Below are 22,078 nucleotides of genomic sequence, written 5' to 3'. Positions count from 1 at the left end.
TTAGGAGGGATAGAGGAATTTTAATACTGGCATAAAAAAAAAAAAGAGAGAGAAATTGGCTTAAGAATCAAGCAATATTTTTAAAATTCTCTTTGACATCCCCCCCTATTTAGTTAGAATTCACCCACTTACATTTTGAAAGTGTTTTATTCACAGTTCTCTGTGTTTGATAGATATATTTTCTTTTCAAATGGTCTGAAATTCAAACTCCTAAGGAAAAACAACAAAGATAATGTAACCTCCCAGGTTGTTCTGATTACTGATTCAGTAACTTGGGAGGTTACATTACTGTGGTCACTGAGTACCCAAATTTCCTTTCATGGTTATTCAAGATCAATGAACTTCAAATGTCATGTTGTACAGGGTATGAACAAGGTGAACAAGATATGAAAGTTTCTGTCTTTCTACATAAATTGGAATTTCACCTTCAGCATATCACCTGTTTAAAATGATAGAATGCAGTTTTCCTGAAGTCTCGTGTAACTTTCCTAAAATTTCTGAGAGCAGGTAATATTCAGTCATAACAAATCTTTTCAGAAAAAAGTTTCTCTAGATGGTTAAACGAAGTCTCCATCTGATGCATCAAGGTTAATGAATTCCTAAATACACCAGAAATCAAATCAGGCACTGCATTCAGTGGCATTTTGTAGCACTATGAAAACTTCTGTAAATCAGCCTTGTAAATCATATTTTGTTTTTGTCATGGCAATTTTTATGCATAAGCAATATCAAATTATTGGTATTTAGCAAGTGCTGATAAGATTTAAAATTTTAATACAGAAATTCATATAATGAAGCTTAAAAATGAAGAAATTAAGACAAATAAAAAAGTTGGATTAATATTTTTCTCTCTTTATTAGTTCTTAGTCATCACTACAATGCCACTGCATTCTTGCAAAAGTAGATATAAAACAAACTTTGGACTAACTTTCTAAGATGATGCTTGGATGAGTGAATTATCTGTTTGTTCTATTCCCTCTATCTATTTAAATATCATTCTTTTTTCTTCCTTCTGTCTTTCTCTCTCCAGCAATGACAATGCAGTTCATAAGCCATCGGTTCCCTGACTATCATGATCCAACTATAGGTGAGTAGAGATTATCCTCTCCTTCATCCCTTTCAGCATCTCTGCCCTTTTAAGATTGTCAGACAATGAAAAGCTGCTCTTAAACAGCCAGTAGATAGAAACAAGATTTGCAAATTATGGATTACACCTTAATTTTTTGATGACAATTAAACTGTGACATGGCCTTATCATAGATGCTTCTTGAAATGCTCTGTGCAAAATCTTTCAACAACAGAGTTGTGGATTCATGTGCAGTAACTATTACGGTGTTACTCGTGTTATTATAATCACAGAATATGAAAAAAATACAGGAAGATAGAAAACAAACTTTCAAAATACTAAAATAATGTAAAAACTCCAGTCTGAAGTGCTTTGGGGTTTTAAATTTTGTTATTTTTAGTACTATTTTCCACTATTAAAATCTTAGTTGAACTTCTCTTGAACTAAGTGACTACTCAATTCAGTACACTAGAGTTGTGCTCTGGGCTTACATCCTCAGCTAAACTTCATTAACTTTACCTACACTATAAACTTTGGTAATAAAAATTATTCACACTAACCTACAATACACTGAAATATCCTTTAAATGCTGAACAGTTGTCAGAACTGCATGTTCATTCATTTTAGTGTCCTTATTAATTAGCTTTACTTATAATAAAAAGTACTTGCGTTTATGGGGATTATCCATGTGTAATATTTAGTTATAACAAGGAGAAAATGACAGAGTCTGGGCCAAATATGTGGGAAAGGCACTAAAAAACATCAACATTTACAAAATTGCTGAGGGAAAAAAAAAGAAATTAAAAATTTTCCAACCCAGTCATCCAAAATAATTTTTTGTTTTCTTTGAACTTTTCAAATGTTTCAAACTTGGATTTAAGCCCTACAATATTGCTGCATTGCTAAATAGATCAGCTAATGACATTATTTCTTTTAATTTGTTATTTCTATAGTATTCTATAGAAGATTGTGGTAATTATAATTATGAACAAAAAGCAAAAACTCTTTGTGCCACTAGTAATTTTAAAACTGTTCAAAATATTGTAAAATAACAGTCTGATGCATCAACTCTAAAGAAGGCAAAACTACTACAGAATTGCCGCAAATTCATTTGCTTCACTCAGGAAAAAATAATAATAATCATTAAATCTAATTAGAAAAGATGAACATTATTAGTTACTGACACCATTAAGTTATGTACTTACACTCATCTTTATTATATTACCCATCCACCTGCCATCAGTATTTATCCATATATTGTATCTTGTCATAATCTTAATTTATTGGTCTCTAGGCACAACCACAGTATGAATAATAGATAATCATAAAGAGAGGGAAAGCTTGTGATGCATTGTAAGTACATACTGCAGGAATGCCTTGAGGACCTAATCAGGATGAAGGTCTCCTTGAGCAAGAGAGAGCTGCTACTCGGAAAAACCAACACTCAAAGCAGGAGAAGAGAGGGAAACGGAGAACAGGGAAATGAAATACTGAATTCAACCTCACCCAGCTGGCTAGAGGCAGAACTGGAAGTACAAGGTTTTAGCAGTTTGGCACTTCTGTCTCTCAGAACATGCTGAGGACGTCCTGAGAGAGCCTTATTAATTTTCATGCTCTAAACCCTGTACTAAACAGAAGAGTATAATCGTGGGCCAAGTATGTGGGTGTCATTTGTTATCACACCTGTAATAAAAAACTAATAGATTTTTAAAAAGTCAGTATACTGAAAAAGTTTATACTGTTGAGATTTTTTTTTTTACTATTTTTGAACCCCTGGTCTCAACACACAGAATTAATCTAATGGAGTTTTGTACATCCAGTGATAGGCATATTTTAACTATTTAGACCATCATGCTAAAAAAAAAAAAAAAAAAGATGTCCCAAAATGAGCACAGGCAGGGAGAAGACTATGCTGGTGTCAGGAGTTACCAGAGAAAACATTACTCCTCAAAGGTCATGAGGAGCTAGGCACAAACAGATTCTTTGGGTCATGGGGAAGTTATCATCTTAGAGTAGATTTGTCTAGTCAGAATTTTGTTTCTCACAGTAAACCCAGCAGTAGATGGTGCAGAAAGAAAGAAAAAAAAAACCATTCTACATGTCAAATGTACATTCATACTGGCTGAGTGGCGAAGCAGAAAATTAAGCATAGCTTTTCAGCTCAGTCTGAGGTCACTGATCTCTCTGGATATCAATTTATTGCCTTTCCTTTGTGCCATACAGTTTGGGCCACTTTCATTCCTCAGCAATTTGTGTCTTGTTTATGGAACTCGTGGACTGTCCTGAACATCACTGGGCACACTGGTGTCACGTTTTTGTGTATTGCTTTGGAAATAAGTACTTCTGCCTTCCTGTAGTTTCATTTGCCTTTGGGCATCTTAAAGGAACAAGATTTCTGTAGAAGTCACTGAAAGGATGATATGATCTGGAAATAACAACAAAAAAAAAGTTCTATGGTGTATTTAAATGATAATCCACAGATTTCCATTGTTAGCCAATATGCTGAGTCTACTGTTCTCCAGCTGAGCTTTAAGGTTTCTTGTTTCTTTTGCTTTATGTAGATATAATAATCCAATAAATACCAGGGTTTTTTTTTCCCCTGATATTCTTGCCCTACCTGTTCTGCTCTCTATGTTTTTTATGGTATGAAATTGTGGTGGCAGTGACTATGGTACTTAACTGTGCCAATTTACCCAAGATTTAAGAAGGTAGTGTTGACAGAATTGATACCTTTCATGGAGCTTTTTATAAGAGCTGTCCTAATACAAATGAATGGACTGAGACTTATGAAATGGAGGGGTCTTTGCAAATAGCATCATTGTCTTTGCAGTCTCAGAAGACCATCATTTTCAGTTTTAGGGACAAGATGACAATGACCCAGGAGCTACCAAAATATTCATAATTGCTTCATCCTATTTAACTTTTCATTGCCCATTTTAAGTATAGACAGGGGAGTGGAATAATAATTTAGGCTGTTTTTCATTTCTGTAGATTTCTGTGAAATAGTTTTATATCTATGTAAATATAGGGGACAATAAACCACTTCCAAAGCACGTGACCATAGTGCTGATATAATCTGCTTGAAATTCCAGTTGAATAGCAGAACCAAAAAAACATTCAGTCCATACACAAGAGCCACAAAACCATTTTGTATGAACTTAAAAGCCTGAAACAAGGAATCTACAAAAATTTTTGCCTTGATTTGAGAAACAAATGGATGTCAATTGGGTTTCATATTTTATTTCATAAAAGCTTGAATCCTTTCAATCCTAAAAATTGTTCTGAGTTTTGATTTGTTTTGTATAGTAAACACATTTTTTGTCCTGACCTACACCTTGCTTTACAGAAGCATGCCCACAGACAGTTGGCTTCTTAAGGTTTTTAGACAGTTTCGCTCTTTCTCCTTATTTTATTTGCATTTTACTCTTCACCTATAAACTGATAAGACAGTGAGCTTTACAAAGGGATTAGAATAATTGGGTTGGTTGGTTGGGATTTCTTTTTGCTGTCTAATCAAGCTTGAGGCTCTGGTGAAAATTGTTTACTGTTACTGACCAGAGAATGCAGAGGAGTCCTTTCACTTTAATATGCTACCAAATGTGCTTCCCTTCCCAGTTCTGCTTCCCTCCAAACACACCACTAGGGATTTATCCTAAACATTCTGCAGTAATAATCATATGGCTTTACAGATGCAGAGAATTTTTTTTTACCTTTTTTGTGGTAGTCCTCAGGAACATGGATTTTCCTTATCATTCTTCTCCATTGTGTTTCAACCATTACGTTATTAAAGCTTTAGAGTTTTCTTTTTCTACAGTGACTCATATCTCTAAGCAATATAGTAGTAATATACAACAAGAGTATAATGGTGCTTTGTACCTATAACCTCTTTTTTTCTCTGTTATCCACTGATATTTTTGAAATATTACAGAGGATCTTGATCACAAAAAGCTGCTGTTACTGTGAGCTGATGCTCACAGTTTTTGTTAAAAGAATATTTCAGTTTCTGCATTATGAGATACACATGCCCACAGGTTTTTATGTCATACATACGTATACCTCAAATGTGCTAACTTTGATCCTAAAAGAGCTATATAAATAGATTTAGAATTATTTACACATTTTCTTTCTGTACTTACGATTTATAAAATGAGTACTTACGCTTTTGAAGAACTTAGTGGATGTAGTGATGTCACAAAAGTACAAGACTATTTGAAGATTGCTATGGATTTATTAGAAGGAAGAAGTCTGGTTTTGTTCAGTTAGGTGTTTTTTGTTTGCTTGTTTATTTTTGCTTTGGTTTGGTTTTGTAAGTAAATAGAGTATTTTTGTTCTAATAAGTGTTTATTCAGAGAAATCCTCTGTACACTGTGGATCAAGATATCAAGATACATTATTACAGTAAATGTTCCCTTTTGATGTATGAAACTTTCTTTTATTTTAGCTGATAAGGTCTTTAGAAACTCAAACTGCTGACATTATATATAGAGAGAGGTAAATGTGTATGCACATAAATAGACAAATAAATGTATCAATATTCATTTAAAATACAGACTAAACACTGATTAAAAAGTTAAATGCTCCCTGAAGTGCTAATTTTAATGCTGTCACTTTGAGTTTAACACCACTTCAAGATAAAGTGGGAATAATGGCCATATTTTAGGCTTGCTACAGACATTGCAGTTCAAAATTTTGAGACAAAATATAATTTTTTAGCAGGTAAATGGGGGGAGGAAGGACAAAATTAGTACTAGACTGTATGTGGAAAAATTTTGGAGGTTAGTGCTTCATGAAAATGAAATTATTTCAGTACATATTTAATATTTAATTGTAGTCAACAATGGGAACAGATTCCAAGTGGCAGTGGATATGATAATTTTCTGGAACAAGCGGCTAAGAGCAATTTGCACTCTGCACAGTCTTTGGCAATAGCACAGAGAGTTAATGCAAGTAGAGTGTCAGGAAAGGAAGCATGACATAGTGCAGCAAACTGGACAGGCTCCAAGATGCTCATTAACCATGTGACTAATCTTAAAATGAATACATAATGCAAACGAGATGCGAAAGCAGCTTCCTGTTTTGGTGAGATATCACTGCATGAGATTGTGTCAAATGAGCAGTTGAGGGCATTAAGGCTGCGTCAATGTCAAACTCTAATTGAAATGGGTGTGGGATGGGAGGCACTCTAGCATTAAGCACATGAATTTCCATGAGGTTTCCTAACAAAGTAATGCATTCACCAATGCATCAAATAAAATACATTTACTCATCTCTAATAAGATGCTGGAAACGTGTGGGTGAATTTCAGAAAAAAAAAAAATAAAATGTGACTGAAAATATTTTGCAGTTGTATAAGGCATACTGAAAAATGGTAGTGTTATAAAGAATTTTATGTCTGTTTTCAAGGTACAATAATGAAAAAGGATAAAGCAAGAGGCATACAAACACATTAGGAATGAAAGAAGACAAAGGTGGAACACATCTATTATATCAGGGAAGGGCCATCTTGCCACGAAAGCACTACTCATATTTATATTCAGGGTACAAAAAGTTTCAAAAACATTTCTGCTGTTCTCTAAAACATGCATATTCATCTATTTCATCTTTAAATTCACTCTCATTCTCTTTTTGTGGATAAAAAATAAGATGTTTGTAATGGACTGAAAAAGTCACAACTGGATTCGAGCCCAAAAACTGTTTGGGTTTTTTATTTATTTGGTTGGGTTTTTTTTCTGGTTTAATTCATCTGTCCGATGCCTAAATAGTTATAACCACCTTTCATTCTCCGCATTGTTGCTAGCCTTATCTGAGATGGGATAAGCAATCCACATAAAATAATAATTTTGTCTTCAAAATCTGTCTCCCAAGGGTATTCAGACTGATTGTGTAGACATAGAGAAATTACCTGTGTTTGTTCTTCATATTCATCATCATTTAAAATGAGAAATGAAGAATATGTAAGAATAGTGGTGTATGCATTTGAACCATATTCTTCAACCTGTGTTTTCTCATTAGCTTTGATTTTCCTGTCTGTTGGTATTATGTGCATTATATATCACATTAGTAGATTAATAGTCACTTTTGGTACAAAGCATTTTGACTTTTGTATAGGAAGAAGAATAGAGTTTATGGTTACTTTTTAGGGCTAAGGATAACATTTAAACACCTAAATTAAAATGTCTGCACATGAAACATGGATCTTGGATCCATTTCTGCGGGACTCAGGGTGATTTAGGAGTGGAGATTTAAGTCTTTGCTGACTTTCTTTATTAAGGGTTGCAAGAGCCATTTAAGATGCTCTGGAGCGTGTCCAGAGAAGGGTCTGGAGCACAAGTCTGATGAGGAGAGCTGAGGGAGCTGAGGGGGTTCAGCCTGGAGAAAAGAAGGCTCACGGGGGACCTTCTTGCTCTCTAGAGCTCCTGAAAAGAGGTTGTAGCCAGGTGGGCATCGGTATTTTCTCCCAAGTAGCAAGTGACAGACTAAAAGGAAATGTACACAACTTGCTCCAGGGGCATTTTAGATTGGATGTTAGGGAAAATTTCTTTCCTGAAAGGGTTGTTAAGAACTGGAACAGGTTGCTTAGGGAAATGGTGGAGTCTGCATCCCTGGAGGGATTTAAAACCTATGTAGATGCGGTACGTAGGGACTTGGTTAGTGGTTGGTTTGACAGTGTTGGGTTAACACTGGAGAAAGGAGAGTGTTGCCAGAGAGTGTCTAGCAGTGTGGGTTCTCCTGTAGTAAAATAAGCCATGAATAGAAAAGGAAGGAGTAGTATTAAGAAATTAAGAGTGCTAAAACTGCTCAGTTTAGATTTCAATGAGGAAAAAAATACCTTCTGCTTAGTCGTAGTTATTTTATCCTGCCATGAAAGGAAATAAAATTGTTTGAAGCCATAGAGAAGGTGGCACAGCAGATCTTTCTCTGACAGAAACAAACAAAACCCACATTTTTCTTTGAAAAATATTTTTTTAAAAGGTGATATTTTTCTCTTTAAAAAACACATTAATGACATTTGGAAAATCTTTCAACATTTCAGTTTGAGCTATATCTAACTTAGATGAAGTCTCAGATCATTATGAGCTTTTATTTTTCACTATTTTCCTTATTATTGAAACAATCTGGTCCTATTCTAAAACATGCTGTGCTACTCAGATACATGCTCTTTTGCTCTATCATTAAACTTTCTTTCTTTGGACTTTGCTTTTGTAAGACAATTATTCCATTCTAAATAATTTGCAGCCACTTCCATTTTCCTGTCTATACTCAATATGAATCATACCTAAAATCCTGGACTTAATACACTTAATTTCAGCTACTGATTTGTCACATTCAGGTTTTCTTTAAAATTGCTCATATGCAATTATTTGAAGGCTGTTTACATCACATGAAAGTTCCCTGTCACTTAATATTTTCAAAAACTCAGAAAACAGTGCTCAATCTAGTAATTTTCCTTCACTAATATCTCTGATATAAACAATAACAGAGAAGTAAATGCAGTCAATATCTTTCCAGGGAGTAAAGGGCCCAGAGAGTTGTTATTCGAGTTCTCATTATCTCCCCTATCAAGTTTCCAAACACCTACTTAAAGGTTAGAGGTTGATCAAAACACCTTGAAGAGCATTTTGACTTGCAATTTAGTCTTGCCAATGCAATTTCCTGCACATATCCATCTCACATGCCCTTGGAAAACATATCACAGCAGCAGATTCACTTCAGGCACAACAATACCAGACAGCAGTTACAGCTATGAGTGTCTACGCTCTGCAGTGAAGTCTCAGAGAAGGAAATCGTGTATAGAGACCCAGCGTAGAGCTATCTGTCTAGAGCTATTAATATCTATTAATGTTATATTAATATACATAGATATTAATATCCTTACACAGCTATTAATACCTCAAGCTATTCTTTACCCTAAATCATGAACAGGGAATGATACATGAGCTATCACCTGCTAGGAACAGACACTGTAGGCTCTAAAATAGCCTGAAGTTTTGTGAGATGAGATGAGATGAGATGAGCCAAACCTAACAACTCATTCTGGGCTGACAAGAAGGAAGCACCACTCTTCATCTCTGAGCTTTTCCCAGCCTCACTGGCTCTCTGGCATTCATCACACAGATTTTCAAGCTGATTCAACAGTATACCAGAAGAAAACTAAGCCACCCCAACACATAATAATTGTCTACCGGGTTAGTGAGTTTAGTAGCTTCGATTAAAACATTTCTCCAGGCTGAAGAACTGATAAAAGGTATAATGAAGAAGTATGTATGGGGGAAAGGAGTTACAATCAGGAATGAAGGAGGAGGACAGAGATGATTTTACTTCTGGGACAGGTGACATATGAAAACCAAGTCAACTATCTTGTGCAGAGTCACTCTCAGACACCAGCCCATGACTTGAAATTCCTTCACAAGTCTATCTCTGTTGTCAAAATTAATAGTGAGAATTACCTGTGCCATTTTGTGGAATTCCTTGTGCTATTGGTCAATCCCCAATAAAGGAAAACTGATCCAATGAATTTTTTATTTTCTCTAGCTCCCCTCTTTATATTCTCATTCAAGGTATTTATCTGATCAGAACGACCTTCTATCATAACTTGTCCATTGATCTGACTTCCCTTTCTCAATTGTTTTAAAAAGTGAGAAAAAGGATGAAATACTCTGTTTATTAGGGGCAGATTGGCAGATGGAAGGGCCCAAAGAGTGGTGGTGAAGGAGCTAAATCCAGTTCGTGTCCGGCTATGAGTGTTGTTATTACAGTTCTCTGATTCTATTTCTCAGACATCTCTGCCCACCAGCTGCTTACCATGGCTGGAAGAAGAGAGAAAAGTGTTTCTCCCATGAGCTGTCTTGAGAGATCTATGCTTGCTTCATGTTCACATGCAAAAAAGAAAAAAAAAATAAATAAAAAAAAAAAATAAAACAAAACCCCTAATTGTTCCTTAACTGTAAATGGTTCGTATTTGTTAATTTGTGCCTTGACCATCTTCTCTTCTCTTCTTTACTGAGTAAAGGGTCAATGAAGCATCAGTGGTATTTTATCATTCTATTTCTTCTAGAATCCTCTGAGATTAACTGTGTATCTGCTAAATATAGAGACAAGAAAAATAACTAAAAACTGTACAGAAGTATGACCTTTCTGTTGCTCTTCTTAAGCACTGGTTAACCAGATTAAAACTGAACAAGGAAGAAAAAGACTTTTCTTATTAGTGTAACAATATGATGTAATATTTTTGTAATAGTAATAGTAGCAATAATGATAGTAATGAAACCGTTTTACTAAAATTATTTCATAATTCTATCTACCATATTCAGGATGTAGAAAGAGTCAGCCAAGAATAGAAACCATTGTTAAAATATTTTTGTCTGTTCTACACAAAATAGCCTATTCCTTTCTTCATACCAGCTTCATATAGGCAGAAGACCTCTAACTCAGGAATGGCTTTGGTTTGACTCCATCAGACAATCTTCACTTCCTCCAGCATTGATCCTCCACATTCTCTGACTGATCCATCTAATAGACCAAAGCAGCAAAAGTAGTTGACAGGTGTTTCTTCTGGCAGAAGATTTTATTCTCATAGCTGAGCTCTTCAGTTCTCCTTTCAGGCCTCCAGGCCTGACATTGGCTCTAACATTGACCCAATTCAGAAAATTGGGATATTTCCTTCTTAAGTTGTTCTCTGCTCTCTTGTAGTAGAGTTTCAATGACTCACTTTCATTGGGTTGAGCTCCTCATATAATCCAGGGAACTCATCTCCCAATCTGTAAACCCTGAATGCTTTTGTGCATGAGCAAACTGTCTACCTGGCTTGCAACATTAAGAAAGGGAAGTTTATATGTTTAGCAAGAACTTTAAAATCGCAGTGAAGTCACAGGCATGTTGTAGTTTCTAATTCGTGACATAAGTGTATAAAGTTCTAAAGCATGATTATTCAGCTCTAATACCTCCATCTAACATTAGTTAGATGAATAATACTCTCAAATGCTCTTTGGGCTAAAGTGGTTGTGTTATGTGGCAGCTGAGGAGATTCGAAAGTCCTGGGAATTAGATGACTGAAGGTAGAGTGAATACCAAAATCACACTGTGTGCTTATCCCAGTGGTTCTACTGCAAGTATCAAAACCCACATACAGTAATTATAATTATGATTAGAGCCATGAACTATGAAGGAGCTGAAGTGAGACTTGCAGCTCATAAGTAGGGAAAAACTGCTTACCTATTCCCTGTATATCATGATTAGTAAAAATATTCAATAAATGTTTTTTTGAAATTGAATGATACACCCATGCCGTGGTTTTCTAGAGGTGGATGATTTATCACACTCAATTCAAAATTCTTCACCACAGGACAAATGTTTCCATTAACCTTTCTTTCATGGAAGCCGGCAGCCATCTACACCTTACTAAATCCAAGGCACCATCCAAGCTAATAGCCAAGTGGATGTAGTCAACTTGCTAATTACTTTCCCTGAAATGACAAGAAGTGAATTTGTAGCTGTCAGGTACTCCCACTCAGTAGTACAATCACAGACTTGAAAGAGTAGTGAAATTGCTGCCTACTATTCTTGTTCCGCAAGATAAGGGTACTTGGACTCCTGTTAATTATCATGTTTTGATTAAACAGGAGTACTTTGTTCACTTTGTTCATGTACACCTCTGAATAAAATGACATTTTTCTGGAAGCAGAGAAAGCAATGATAGGCCTTTATTAAATATTTAGAAGCATTATCTATATTGCAAGTGGTTTCCAGCAGCAAGTGCAAAGGTTTGCCTGAGTTATCTTTAGCCATGACTTGCAAAATTTCCAGTTTTTGTAGAGAAACTGTAAATTCTCTGCAATAGCTGGTTCTAAGAAAAACAGTCATATTCACATGGGTGGGACACTTTGTAAATAAAATTTAGACTTTGGGAAGGACTGCACTACAAGCTCTGATAAAGAGCTGATGGAGCTTTCTGGGCAACAAGTTATATTTTATACAATAATTTATACATATTAAGTGACATATCTACATATTTTCAGATTAAAATCATGGATAGGAGCTTTTTTGATAACAGCATTTTCATTGTGACTGATAACTGTTGTACTGGGCCAAATTATTGAGATAGAATTTGTCAGTCTTTCATCCAAAACCCTGCTGTATCCCCACCTCTAAGCAACTGCCCGTCATTTAAAGGATGATATATCCAGAAGAATCTCATGTTTCACAATATGAGATTGAGCTGTGTTAATGACCATCTTCATCCATGTGTTTACAGAAATGAAGGAAGAGGGATGCATTGTTTTCTAGACTTCATTTTGGTTTTATAAATTGTAATTTGACATTGATCAGAACTTGTAACCGCTCTGCTATTCATGGGGCCTTGTGAATATATATTTTTCTTTAACTAATAATAATTGTATTTTAAGGAGGGAAAATTCTTGTCTGAAACTAGAAAAAAAATTTTGCAAACAGTAAACAAATAACATTTAGTGTGGGATTATAAAAATGACCTATGTTTCTATAGCAGAAGATATTTGTATTGGTGGTTTTTTGTGTTTAATTTTCAATCTGCTCCTGGTCCTAATATTTTTTGCAGGACTAAGTAAGCAGGTTTAGACATCACAGCTAATCGACATAGGAATTAATTTCTGATAGTCTCAGCCTTTAATGTCTTTCTGTGTTTGTATACACAGGTACATACATACCACTGCACAAACACACAAAAATACACTCAGATATCTTATATATGTGTGTATATCTGAATCTCCCTATATTTAAACACCTCATGGGGATGGATAAATATCAGTACTCAGTTTAGAAGGATTTATTGCCCTGTTGATTCAGAATATTGAGTTGGAATTGCACCCAAATCAAAAGCGTGCAGGTGTTGTTCACTGTATGGAGGTCAAGTAGTGGAGAGAGGGGTTTTGTTACAATGAATATAGGCTAAAGATGTTATGGTAACATATACTGTCATAAAACTTAGAGCCTTGGTGACAGAGACCCGACTGTGTGTAAGGCGCTGTATGCCCACACAAGGCAGCAATCAGTTTGCTTTACTGGCTAACAAGGTCTTACATTTTTTAACTCCTTTACCTGAAAGTGGGTATCTTACCTTGAATTTTCTGTTGCACATTATGCTTTGTATTCTTCTTGATTAGGGCATGTAGGAGAAAACCTCTCCCATGCAACACTGTTCAGCACAATCACTTTTAATTTTGCTGCTTCTTGAAAGCCATGCCAACCAGCCATTGTCTCCTTTTCCAACTATTTTGTTAAGAAACCTCCTGACCACGAAGGCTCAAAGGGAGAAGGGAAACCAGATTTGACTGGCTCAGAGTTCAATTCACTCAAAATTCTGAACACGTCAAATGTTTTGGAGCACAGATAATGCTTTTATGCCTTTTTTTTTTCTTTTTGCGCTTACCACAGACTACGTGAAAATAAGCTGCTTTTGCTTCCCATGCTTTTCACCAGAGAAGGAAAGCATACCACAGTAATGAAACTGCAAGCTGACGCTGAAGAAAGGCTGCTTGTACATTTAGGTACAACTGGGGGGGGAAAAAAAATAGAAGAGGGAAAGTACAATGTATAATTCATTTCCCAATTTTCAGGACACTGGGTGCATTTCAGGTCACCAAAAATTCTGGCATGTACACATCCAAAGCTGAAAATCAATCAGGCTCCTTCAGCAGCTTGGTGTTATCAGTCTTGCCCTGTAGAGCACAGATCTGAAACATTAGGCAGCCCAACAAGAGGGAGAAAGATAATTTGAGAGCAGCTGTTTTAAGACAGATACATAATGGCATTAGGAGAGGAGTACTGCAGTGAGGTGAGAACGGAACAGAAATGCCCATTAGGCTGAGGAAGCTTTTAGCTGAATTATTGGAAGCAGATGCTGCATGCAGCCAGAGCCTAAGGGAAAGGAGTGAGACGAGTATGATGAAGATGGCTCAGTTTGCTGATACGGATGGCTCAAACTGCTAATAACGAGTAGTCAAACTTGCTGAGCCTAAACTAAGATTTTTATTCTGCGACAATTCTGGATGCTCAGCAGGTTATCCCTGGAGGTGTTCAAGGCTGGGTTGGATGGGGCTTTGAGCAACCTGGTCTAGTAAAAATGTCTTTGACCATGGTAGGGATTGGAATGAGATTCTTTAAGGTCCCTTCCAACTCAAACTACTCTGTCAATCTATGATTCTGTGCCCCATGCCCTTCCAAGTATTTAGACACCACTTTTCCTTGACTAGGATTAAGTCCAGAGGTTTATTTGAGAGTCAGGGCATAATCTAGTTATGCTTACTGCTTTCTGATGAGGATATCAGCAGTGCTTATATTAGGAGGATAAAATCAACACAATATTGTTCTGCACTTTTGTTTTCAACCTCAGAGAATAGAAACACTTTTTTTTTTTTCCTTCTATCTTTACTCCTTGAAATTATGGATTATGTTATGAATTGCAGAATCATAGAATGGTCTTTACTGAAAGGGACCTTAAAGCTCATCTCATTATAACCCTCCTGAGATGAACAGGGACACCTTGCACTAGACCAAGTTGCTCCAAGTTCCGTCCATCCTGGCCTGGAACGCTTCCAGGGGTGGGGCAGCCACAGCTTCTCTGGGCAACCTGTGCCAGTGAGCACTCAAGGAATAGTTTTTATTTGCCATTGAAGATACAGGAACCTCTAAAACATAACACAGTATTTAGTTAAGAGCATGTCATGAAAATGAGCAAAGGTTAAATAAAGGAAATGAAGAAATGTGTCTTCTATTGAAACTAAGGAGAGCTGGAATATGCAACAGTGATATGTATTTGAATTTAGCAAGGCCATTTGAAAACATCATTACAGAATATTTTCTGAAGATGAATGTGGCCAAAACCTTGGTTTAGTATCTTATCTGAAAATATGTTTATGGTAATTTGAATGCTAAAATGAAAACCAAGAGATAGAAAGTACTGTATTTTTCATCATGCAACTGAATATGTAATGAATAAATGTATGAATTCCTTTTATGATAAGCACTTAACGTGAATAATGCTTTGTTTTTTCTCACACTATTTTAATTTCCTCAAGGCCTACACTAGTTTTTTTATAGTCTAGCAGAGAGGTAATAACTGCATTAAATGCTGCATTACTTACTTGTGTTTCTTTCACAGAAGTAACTGAGGTGTTCGAAGTTAGTGAAGGAAGTGTCTGTGGATTTGGGAAAGCAAATATTTTGCAAACCATCACCAAGATTCTTCTACCTGGGATGATGTTGTCTGTTGCCTTTGCTTTTATAGGTGGGAAAAGGCAACTTGTGCTGTTAACACAAAACTGAGCAAAAGACCTTGCAAAGCTACAGAAGTGACAGAACAAAGGCAAATACAGTTCAGTGCCGAGAAATGAAAAACAGCATCCGTGGAAAGAAAAATCTGAAATATTCTTAATTGCAGATATAACGTAGAATTATATAACAGAACTGGAATATTTACATATTCCAGTTACTATTGGAGCACTAATATTTCTACTTTCATTGTTTTAAAGGATACTGCTATCTATGTGAGAGTTTACAGAATACAAGGGAATCAAATCAAATCTGTCAGTTCTACTCTTCTAAACCATCCATTGCTTATCATGTGTGCATAGTTCATTGGAAGACACCCTCTGTGAGTTGGTGTCCTTGTCTGCAAAACGCTGATAGCAATGTTCACCCAAATTATAAAACAGCAATACTCCAGGAAAATAATTATATGCTAAGGGAGGTTGTAATAGCAATGTATTTTGATGGGTAATTCCTACGACATGCATATTCTTATCTCAAATAGAAGGAGCTTATGTGTAGTATTTGGTACAGTGGTTTACATCTCTGTTCATCCACTCTTCTTATTCAGAGATGCCTTGCTGTAAATAGAAACAGCATCCATCCAGCCAAAGGTTCATGACCATCCTACATACAGGAGCACTGCTAAATTAAAATGCATTTGTAGCAGATAATCTAAGCACACCAAGAGTTGTGTCTCCTACTGTTTCTTTGGCGCACAGGGAAAACAACAAGAGTCAGAATTCCAGGTGTGGCTGACTGAGCTTGGATTCCTTCTGCTGGTTTGACACATCCTCAGCCAAATAAAACATCTTTTGGCTCATCTTTATGTGTGAATATGATTGGTTTTAAAGTCAATTAATATTGTATAAGACAGAGAAGAAGAGGGTATTTATTTAGAAGGCATGTAGGCAGAATTAACAAATGGAAGAAAGAAGGAGCTGACCTATATTTCAGGTACCAGAACTTGTCTGTAACGCAGATGAAAAGCCCATTCTAACTCCCCTTTAAATTGTATACCACCCAAATCTATTTGTCATGTAGCAGTTACCTGCTCATAGCTGAAAAAAATGCTTTGATATATTTTTTATGAATTCAGCTTCTCCAGTGCTAAGATAACTGAATGCAACACAGCTTTGAATTAATTACTGTACGTCTGTCTCAAGAATGATGTTTTATAAAAAAAGGAAAGCTGAAAAAAGAGAATGTATTAATTTTATACACACACACACACACACACCAAAAAAAAAAAAAAAAAAAAAAAAAGGTAGCTACCGAAAACCTCAAAGTCTTAATTTTTTTTTATTTTCTTTTTCTTCCATAGTTCTGCAAAGAGCAAACAATTTAGAAAGAGAAGTTAGAAAAAAAACCTTTGGAGAAAATAATTTTTCATGGTTTAAATGTGATATAGGGGGAAAGAATATGTGCCATTCAGAAACAATTGGAGTTCTGTTTGTTTTTCTCCCACCCTGCAAAAGAGCAAATGGTCAGTAATAATGGAATCCAAATGGTATTGTCCTTTGTGATGAAATTTTTATCTATTTTCACTTTTATTTTTAATCTTTGTAGGAAATAAGATTTTAGAGAAGTCCATATTACATGTGGGGAAAAAAAAAAGAAATTCTCTTTTACTATACATATATTCACTTATTATTCAGATTGCAAGGATGCAGGAGTTTTGTTTCATTTTTCTATTCGTTACCCTTAAAAATGCTCATTGCTGCAGTCAGTGTTTGAAACACTGTTAGATTACACAGCAATATTAACAAACTCCATTCACACCCTTTTTCTTATAATGCTCTATCTTTCTGCTGCATATTACCTAAACTAAAAACTGAGACTTTACAGTTAGCCTCACAGAAAAAGACTAATCCTGAACTTAATATAACCTGAACTTAATATAAAATACATAGTTATAGTCTGATTTATTGCCTGATGTCTGACTAATATTCTTGTCTCTATTTTGTATGTTATCTTAATGCTTTACTGCAGCAGCAGCTCTACTTTGGCCTTTTAATAAATAACACTCCTTAGAGCTGTAGGACATAACGTACAGATGCATGTGAGTTAGCAGCCCCCAAAGCAACTTCAAAAGGAACATTATATACTCATATTATAAATTAATTAAGTGAAAGAAAATGTAGAGTACTCAAACACTGTGAGTACTGCAAATACACAGGACATCATTTGTAATAATGAGAATAATTTTTAAAGAAAGGATATTAGTGAGTTTGTTAGTGTTCATGATGAAGACTTTGCTGCCTTTTTTTTTTTTTTTTAATAGACACTCACATGTTATTTCAGTGGAGCATCTTCAGTTCTTTTCTGTTCACTGGCAAACAACATGTTCCTGCTGTTGTTACAGCAGGATCTCAGGGCTTCTTTTTCCTTTACATGACCATAATGTGTGCAATCCTGCCTGGAATTAAAAGATTTTCCTCACAGTATTACCTTCTGAAATCCTGTAGGAAGCATGCAAAGATACCCAGGGTTTGTGCTTAACATGACAGCTACCAATAAACCAAAAACATATTAACTGGGTCCAGCAGACATACACAGCCAAATCTTAACCTCTGGGAGGTGGTTGCATTCTGGATTAATGCCTGTGGCTGTTAGTCTAAATAAAATAAAGAGGTTTATCTGTGTAACAGACAGGAAAGAAAGCTGAACCTCCATTTTTATTACTTTCTGAGATGAAATCCCAGTTTAAAAATATTAATTGTAGAGCAGGACTAAAGGGTACCCTTCCACTCCTGACTTGTCTTCTTGGTCCATATCACATGATATGTGGAACATGATTTTCAATTTATCCATCTTCCTTCTACCTCCTGACTTAGAAGGTATACATTGTCCTAATAACCCAGAATATCAGTGAATCAACAGGATAAATGGAAAGATACGGTCCTTCAAAGGAGTGACTGTGTTTGAGCATTAAGAAGGCTCATAAGCGGCTGCTATGATCTGATCTCTGGTATGAGGGTGTTGGCTCAAAGTAGTGATTTCTTTGGTAAGTGTGGACTTTAGAACTTCCCTTATATGTGCTTTAAGTAGGAGTTAAAACTCTCATCTTTTTTTTCATTCAAACCTTGAGAGTACCCTAGCTTAGCACACCCCAACTGAGGACATACTTAAGCTTTTATATATTATTTGTGTTATCGTGCTATTTGAACATACACAGAGAAAGAAAGTTACAAAGGAAACTCATAACTCTTTCCAGTTTCATCTTCTAATTTCTTGGGGCAGAAGCAAATCCTGTAAGTGGAAAGCATTTTCCAAATTCATTTGCCTGGAAAACCATTTAGATTCATGTGCCTGGTCAATGTTTAACACGATGTGTTTCTCCACCACCAACCAAAGGCATTAGCATATTTAAAAGATGAAAATGGGACAGTGATTCTGGCACTTCACTGTGAAATGTTTTAAGGTCAGTAGTTTGGGAAAACAAACTAAATGAAAATGACAAAGTGTGTTTGTGCGTTCAGCATTGTCTCTGCAAAGCAGAAGGGTTATAATATAGCCTAGCTCCAGCTTTTTAGCAGTTGAAACTTTACCGATGACAATGACGTGGTATTGGGGTACACCTGGAGTAGCTCAGCAGGGTAGATATCTTACATTTACTTACTGAAAGCTGTGACTTATATTCAGAGGCCAGTGGGTCTTCTAGTTATAACCAGCTCTGAATTCCTAATTCATTTCCTTAGCAAATAAGACAGGATTTACTTAGATTCATTTTTATCCAAGCTGAATTTGAGTAGGCAGATTTCTCTCTGCCTTAACTGTTTTAAAGCTGCTGTACTAAAATTCACATTGGTCTAAGTGAGGAGAGAAGTAGGACCACTGGCTTTAGAGAATCCACCTGCAGAGCCAACAGTGCAAGCTAAATTTATGCAAGTCATATGTTAATTATGTACGCAGCAATGTAATGCAAATGGGCACCCACCTGCATAGAAGTATATTAATAATACTTGATAGTATTAATAGAATTCATATGAAGGAAATGCCATGATTGATTTTACATATTTTCATATTTTGTTTTCACTTTTTAGTTAATAAAAAATATTAAAAAAAAAAAAAATCTACTGCAGATATCACTGCCTTATGATAATAGATTACTTAAACAGCAAGTAATTCAGTTTCTTCTATATGGTCCCTCTTTGGCATAAAGTTTCTTATTCAGCAGTCTCTACAAAAAGATCTCTTAACCAAAACCTCTGCTGGTTGGAGTGGTCTGGCTTTCTCAGCAAGGCAATGTATCATGCAATTAATTAAGTCTCTTAGCCATCCTAATATCAAGTGGATTAGGTATTTGTTTAAGGCAAGTGACGTGCCTATTAGTTGGCTGACCTGAGGCCTAAACTAAAGAGGAGAGTCGTGGAAAATAATTTGTGTGATAATGTCATTAAAGACAGCAGTCCTCTGGCTGCTTATGAGGGGTCCTGAGTTAAGGTCATCCAGAAACATTTGCATCCAAATGCTTTGGTTTTTCCCCTGTGCAGGTAGAAAGCAGGTTTTTACCTGCTTTTATAAAGTGATGTATGATGCAATATACATATTACAGCACAAACTAGAATGTCCTGAGAATTACATCTACCTGCAGTATAATCTCATACCATAATCCCAATATTATCTCAATATTTATTGATAGCCCAGTCCTGAGTGTCTCTGGCAGGGCTGACTGCTTGGAAAGGCCCAGCCCTATGCTGATGATGATTAATGACGCTCCTCAGATACATCAGAGGCACTTGTCTTGTCTTCACGCCTCAGTGCACAGCCAATGCATAATGTCAGTCACAAAACCCACTCAGGCTGCTCTGCATTATCGTTTCATTAAACAACACAGATAATTTCCAAGGCGATTTCAAGTATAAACATGGACCAGCATCTAAGCTCCTTTTAATCTTATGAAGAAAATACAAATGTTGAGAGGGGAATTAAACTGAAATGTGAGGAAAACATCTTGTACAAAAAGGAATTCACCTTTCCTTTGTTTTTCTTCTTCTAAACTTAGGTTGACAAAATTATGAGCTAATGGAACAGTCCATGAAAGAGAGTTTTTCCTTCTCCACCTCCAGCTGTGAAAAATGCAAGGACACTGATTACAGAATCTATTAAAAAAACAAACAAACAAACAAACAAACAAAAAAAACTATCCTCAGTCTCTCTGGGGGCATGCAGAAGTTTAAATAATTGTTCTGACATACCTGAGGCAGAATCCACCTTCAGCCATAGGGAGTTTATCCCAATAATTTAGACAATCCTTAAATTGTGCTAGAAAAGCCCTGTGGAAGGATCCTCTCTGGTGCATAGCACCAGCACAGTATCTCTGAACCTTTGTGACTTAAACAACATCTCTGGTGTGTTCTGCTCTTTTAAAGAAAGAGAAATTTATTTTTTATATTTTGAGGTAGTGTGATAGAAAAGATTCTATTTTGCTAATAGTTTGTAGTGATGATAGGATTTCAAAAAGGAAATTTTTGAGTCGAGAAGTAAAGCAAAGTTAGGCCAGACTGGAGAGCTTTTGAAAAGCCTACTCTGAACTGGCAAAACTATTTAATTTTCCATTCTCCAAGGCACTCGTATGTTAATCAAACTGGACCATGTTTTTCAGAGGATGCCTATAAAACTCAAGTCCGAATTGATGATGAACCAGCCTATTTGGACATTCTAGACACTGCTGGGCAGGTGAGTAGTTTTCCAATGTGAATCATTCAATTAGAAATAAACTCGGAGATTTTAACCTCAGATTTGTGAGTCACACAGCTAGAAAGCAGGTTGCCTATTCAAACATTAAAGCATCAGTGGGAGAATAACATAGAAGAATTAACAAAGGAGAAGATTAAAGGAGTGCTGCAGTATAACGTAACTTAACTTCCAGATCTTACCAGAAGAGACAGACAAGTTTAAATAAGCAAAAGACAAAAAGCTGTTGGTATCTTTTTCTCTTTTATGCAGGAACGTCTGTCACAATAATGGAATGAATAAATGTTATCATTGGTTTGTCTTATGTCTTACTCATCCCTGCTTTTCCATGCATACTTCAGGAACTTTCTGGTCTTACTTGTAGATTAAGTATCTTGTTATACCTCTTCTCCTCCCCAGACTATATTTAAATATCAAATGATGACCGAGAAGGAAAAGATCTTAATGTCAAAAGTAGCACACATACAGGGTGCCTGGAGAAACTGCGATTGCCCCATCCCTGGAAGTGTCCAAGGCCAGATTGGATGGGGCTTGGAGCAACCTGGGACAGTGGAAAGTGTCCCTGCCTGTGGCAGGGTGTTGGAACGAGGCAATCTTTAAGGCCCCTTCCAAGTGAAGCTATTTTGTGATTCTGTGATGTCTATGACAACATGTATGTGGTGATGTGACCATCAGTCAGGGAATTAATTGTCACGTGCAATAATGAAGACAAAGGAGTTAAATAAAAGAATTTCTTCTACCTGGCTCAGTTCATCCTCTTTCAGTCTCAACATAGTTTTGCTTTTTAACCAAGATAAATGCTTGTTGCCACTTGTTTATGTTTTCCTGAGGTGTGTCTTAGGTTCTGTCTGGAGGCTTCAAAAGTTTCACAAGTTTCCATAGTCTGTGTGTAGCTTGTACTTGTGGAACAAGTTGTCTTGTGGAACAAAACAACCAATAAGGAGAACAGGTACTTAAAAAAAATTAGCAAACAAAGATTTAGGAAGTGGAAGCCTGGAAGCCTTGATATCAGCTTCCCAGACCTCTGAATGT

At 36.0% G+C, this 22,078-nt stretch overlaps 1 protein-coding gene across 1 annotated transcript in view; it reads left to right on the top strand.

Annotated features, from left to right (window-relative positions):
- Positions 1–22,078, top strand: part of RIT2 (Ras like without CAAX 2) — a 169,970-nt gene that overhangs the window by 46,814 nt on the left and 101,078 nt on the right. The window contains exons 2-3 of the mRNA XM_027885409.1: positions 1,031–1,087; positions 20,955–21,028. Coding sequence (XP_027741210.1) covers positions 1,031–1,087; positions 20,955–21,028 — 131 coding nt within the window. The remainder of the gene's footprint in view (positions 1–1,030; positions 1,088–20,954; positions 21,029–22,078) is intronic.

This window comes from Empidonax traillii, unplaced genomic scaffold (genome assembly GCF_003031625.1).
Source record: "Empidonax traillii isolate 1590-97213 ecotype Southwest subspecies unplaced genomic scaffold, ASM303162v1 scaffold10:size5872457, whole genome shotgun sequence".
Lineage (NCBI taxonomy): Eukaryota > Metazoa > Chordata > Aves > Passeriformes > Tyrannidae > Empidonax > Empidonax traillii.
This window is presented reverse-complemented; position numbering and strand designations above follow the sequence as displayed.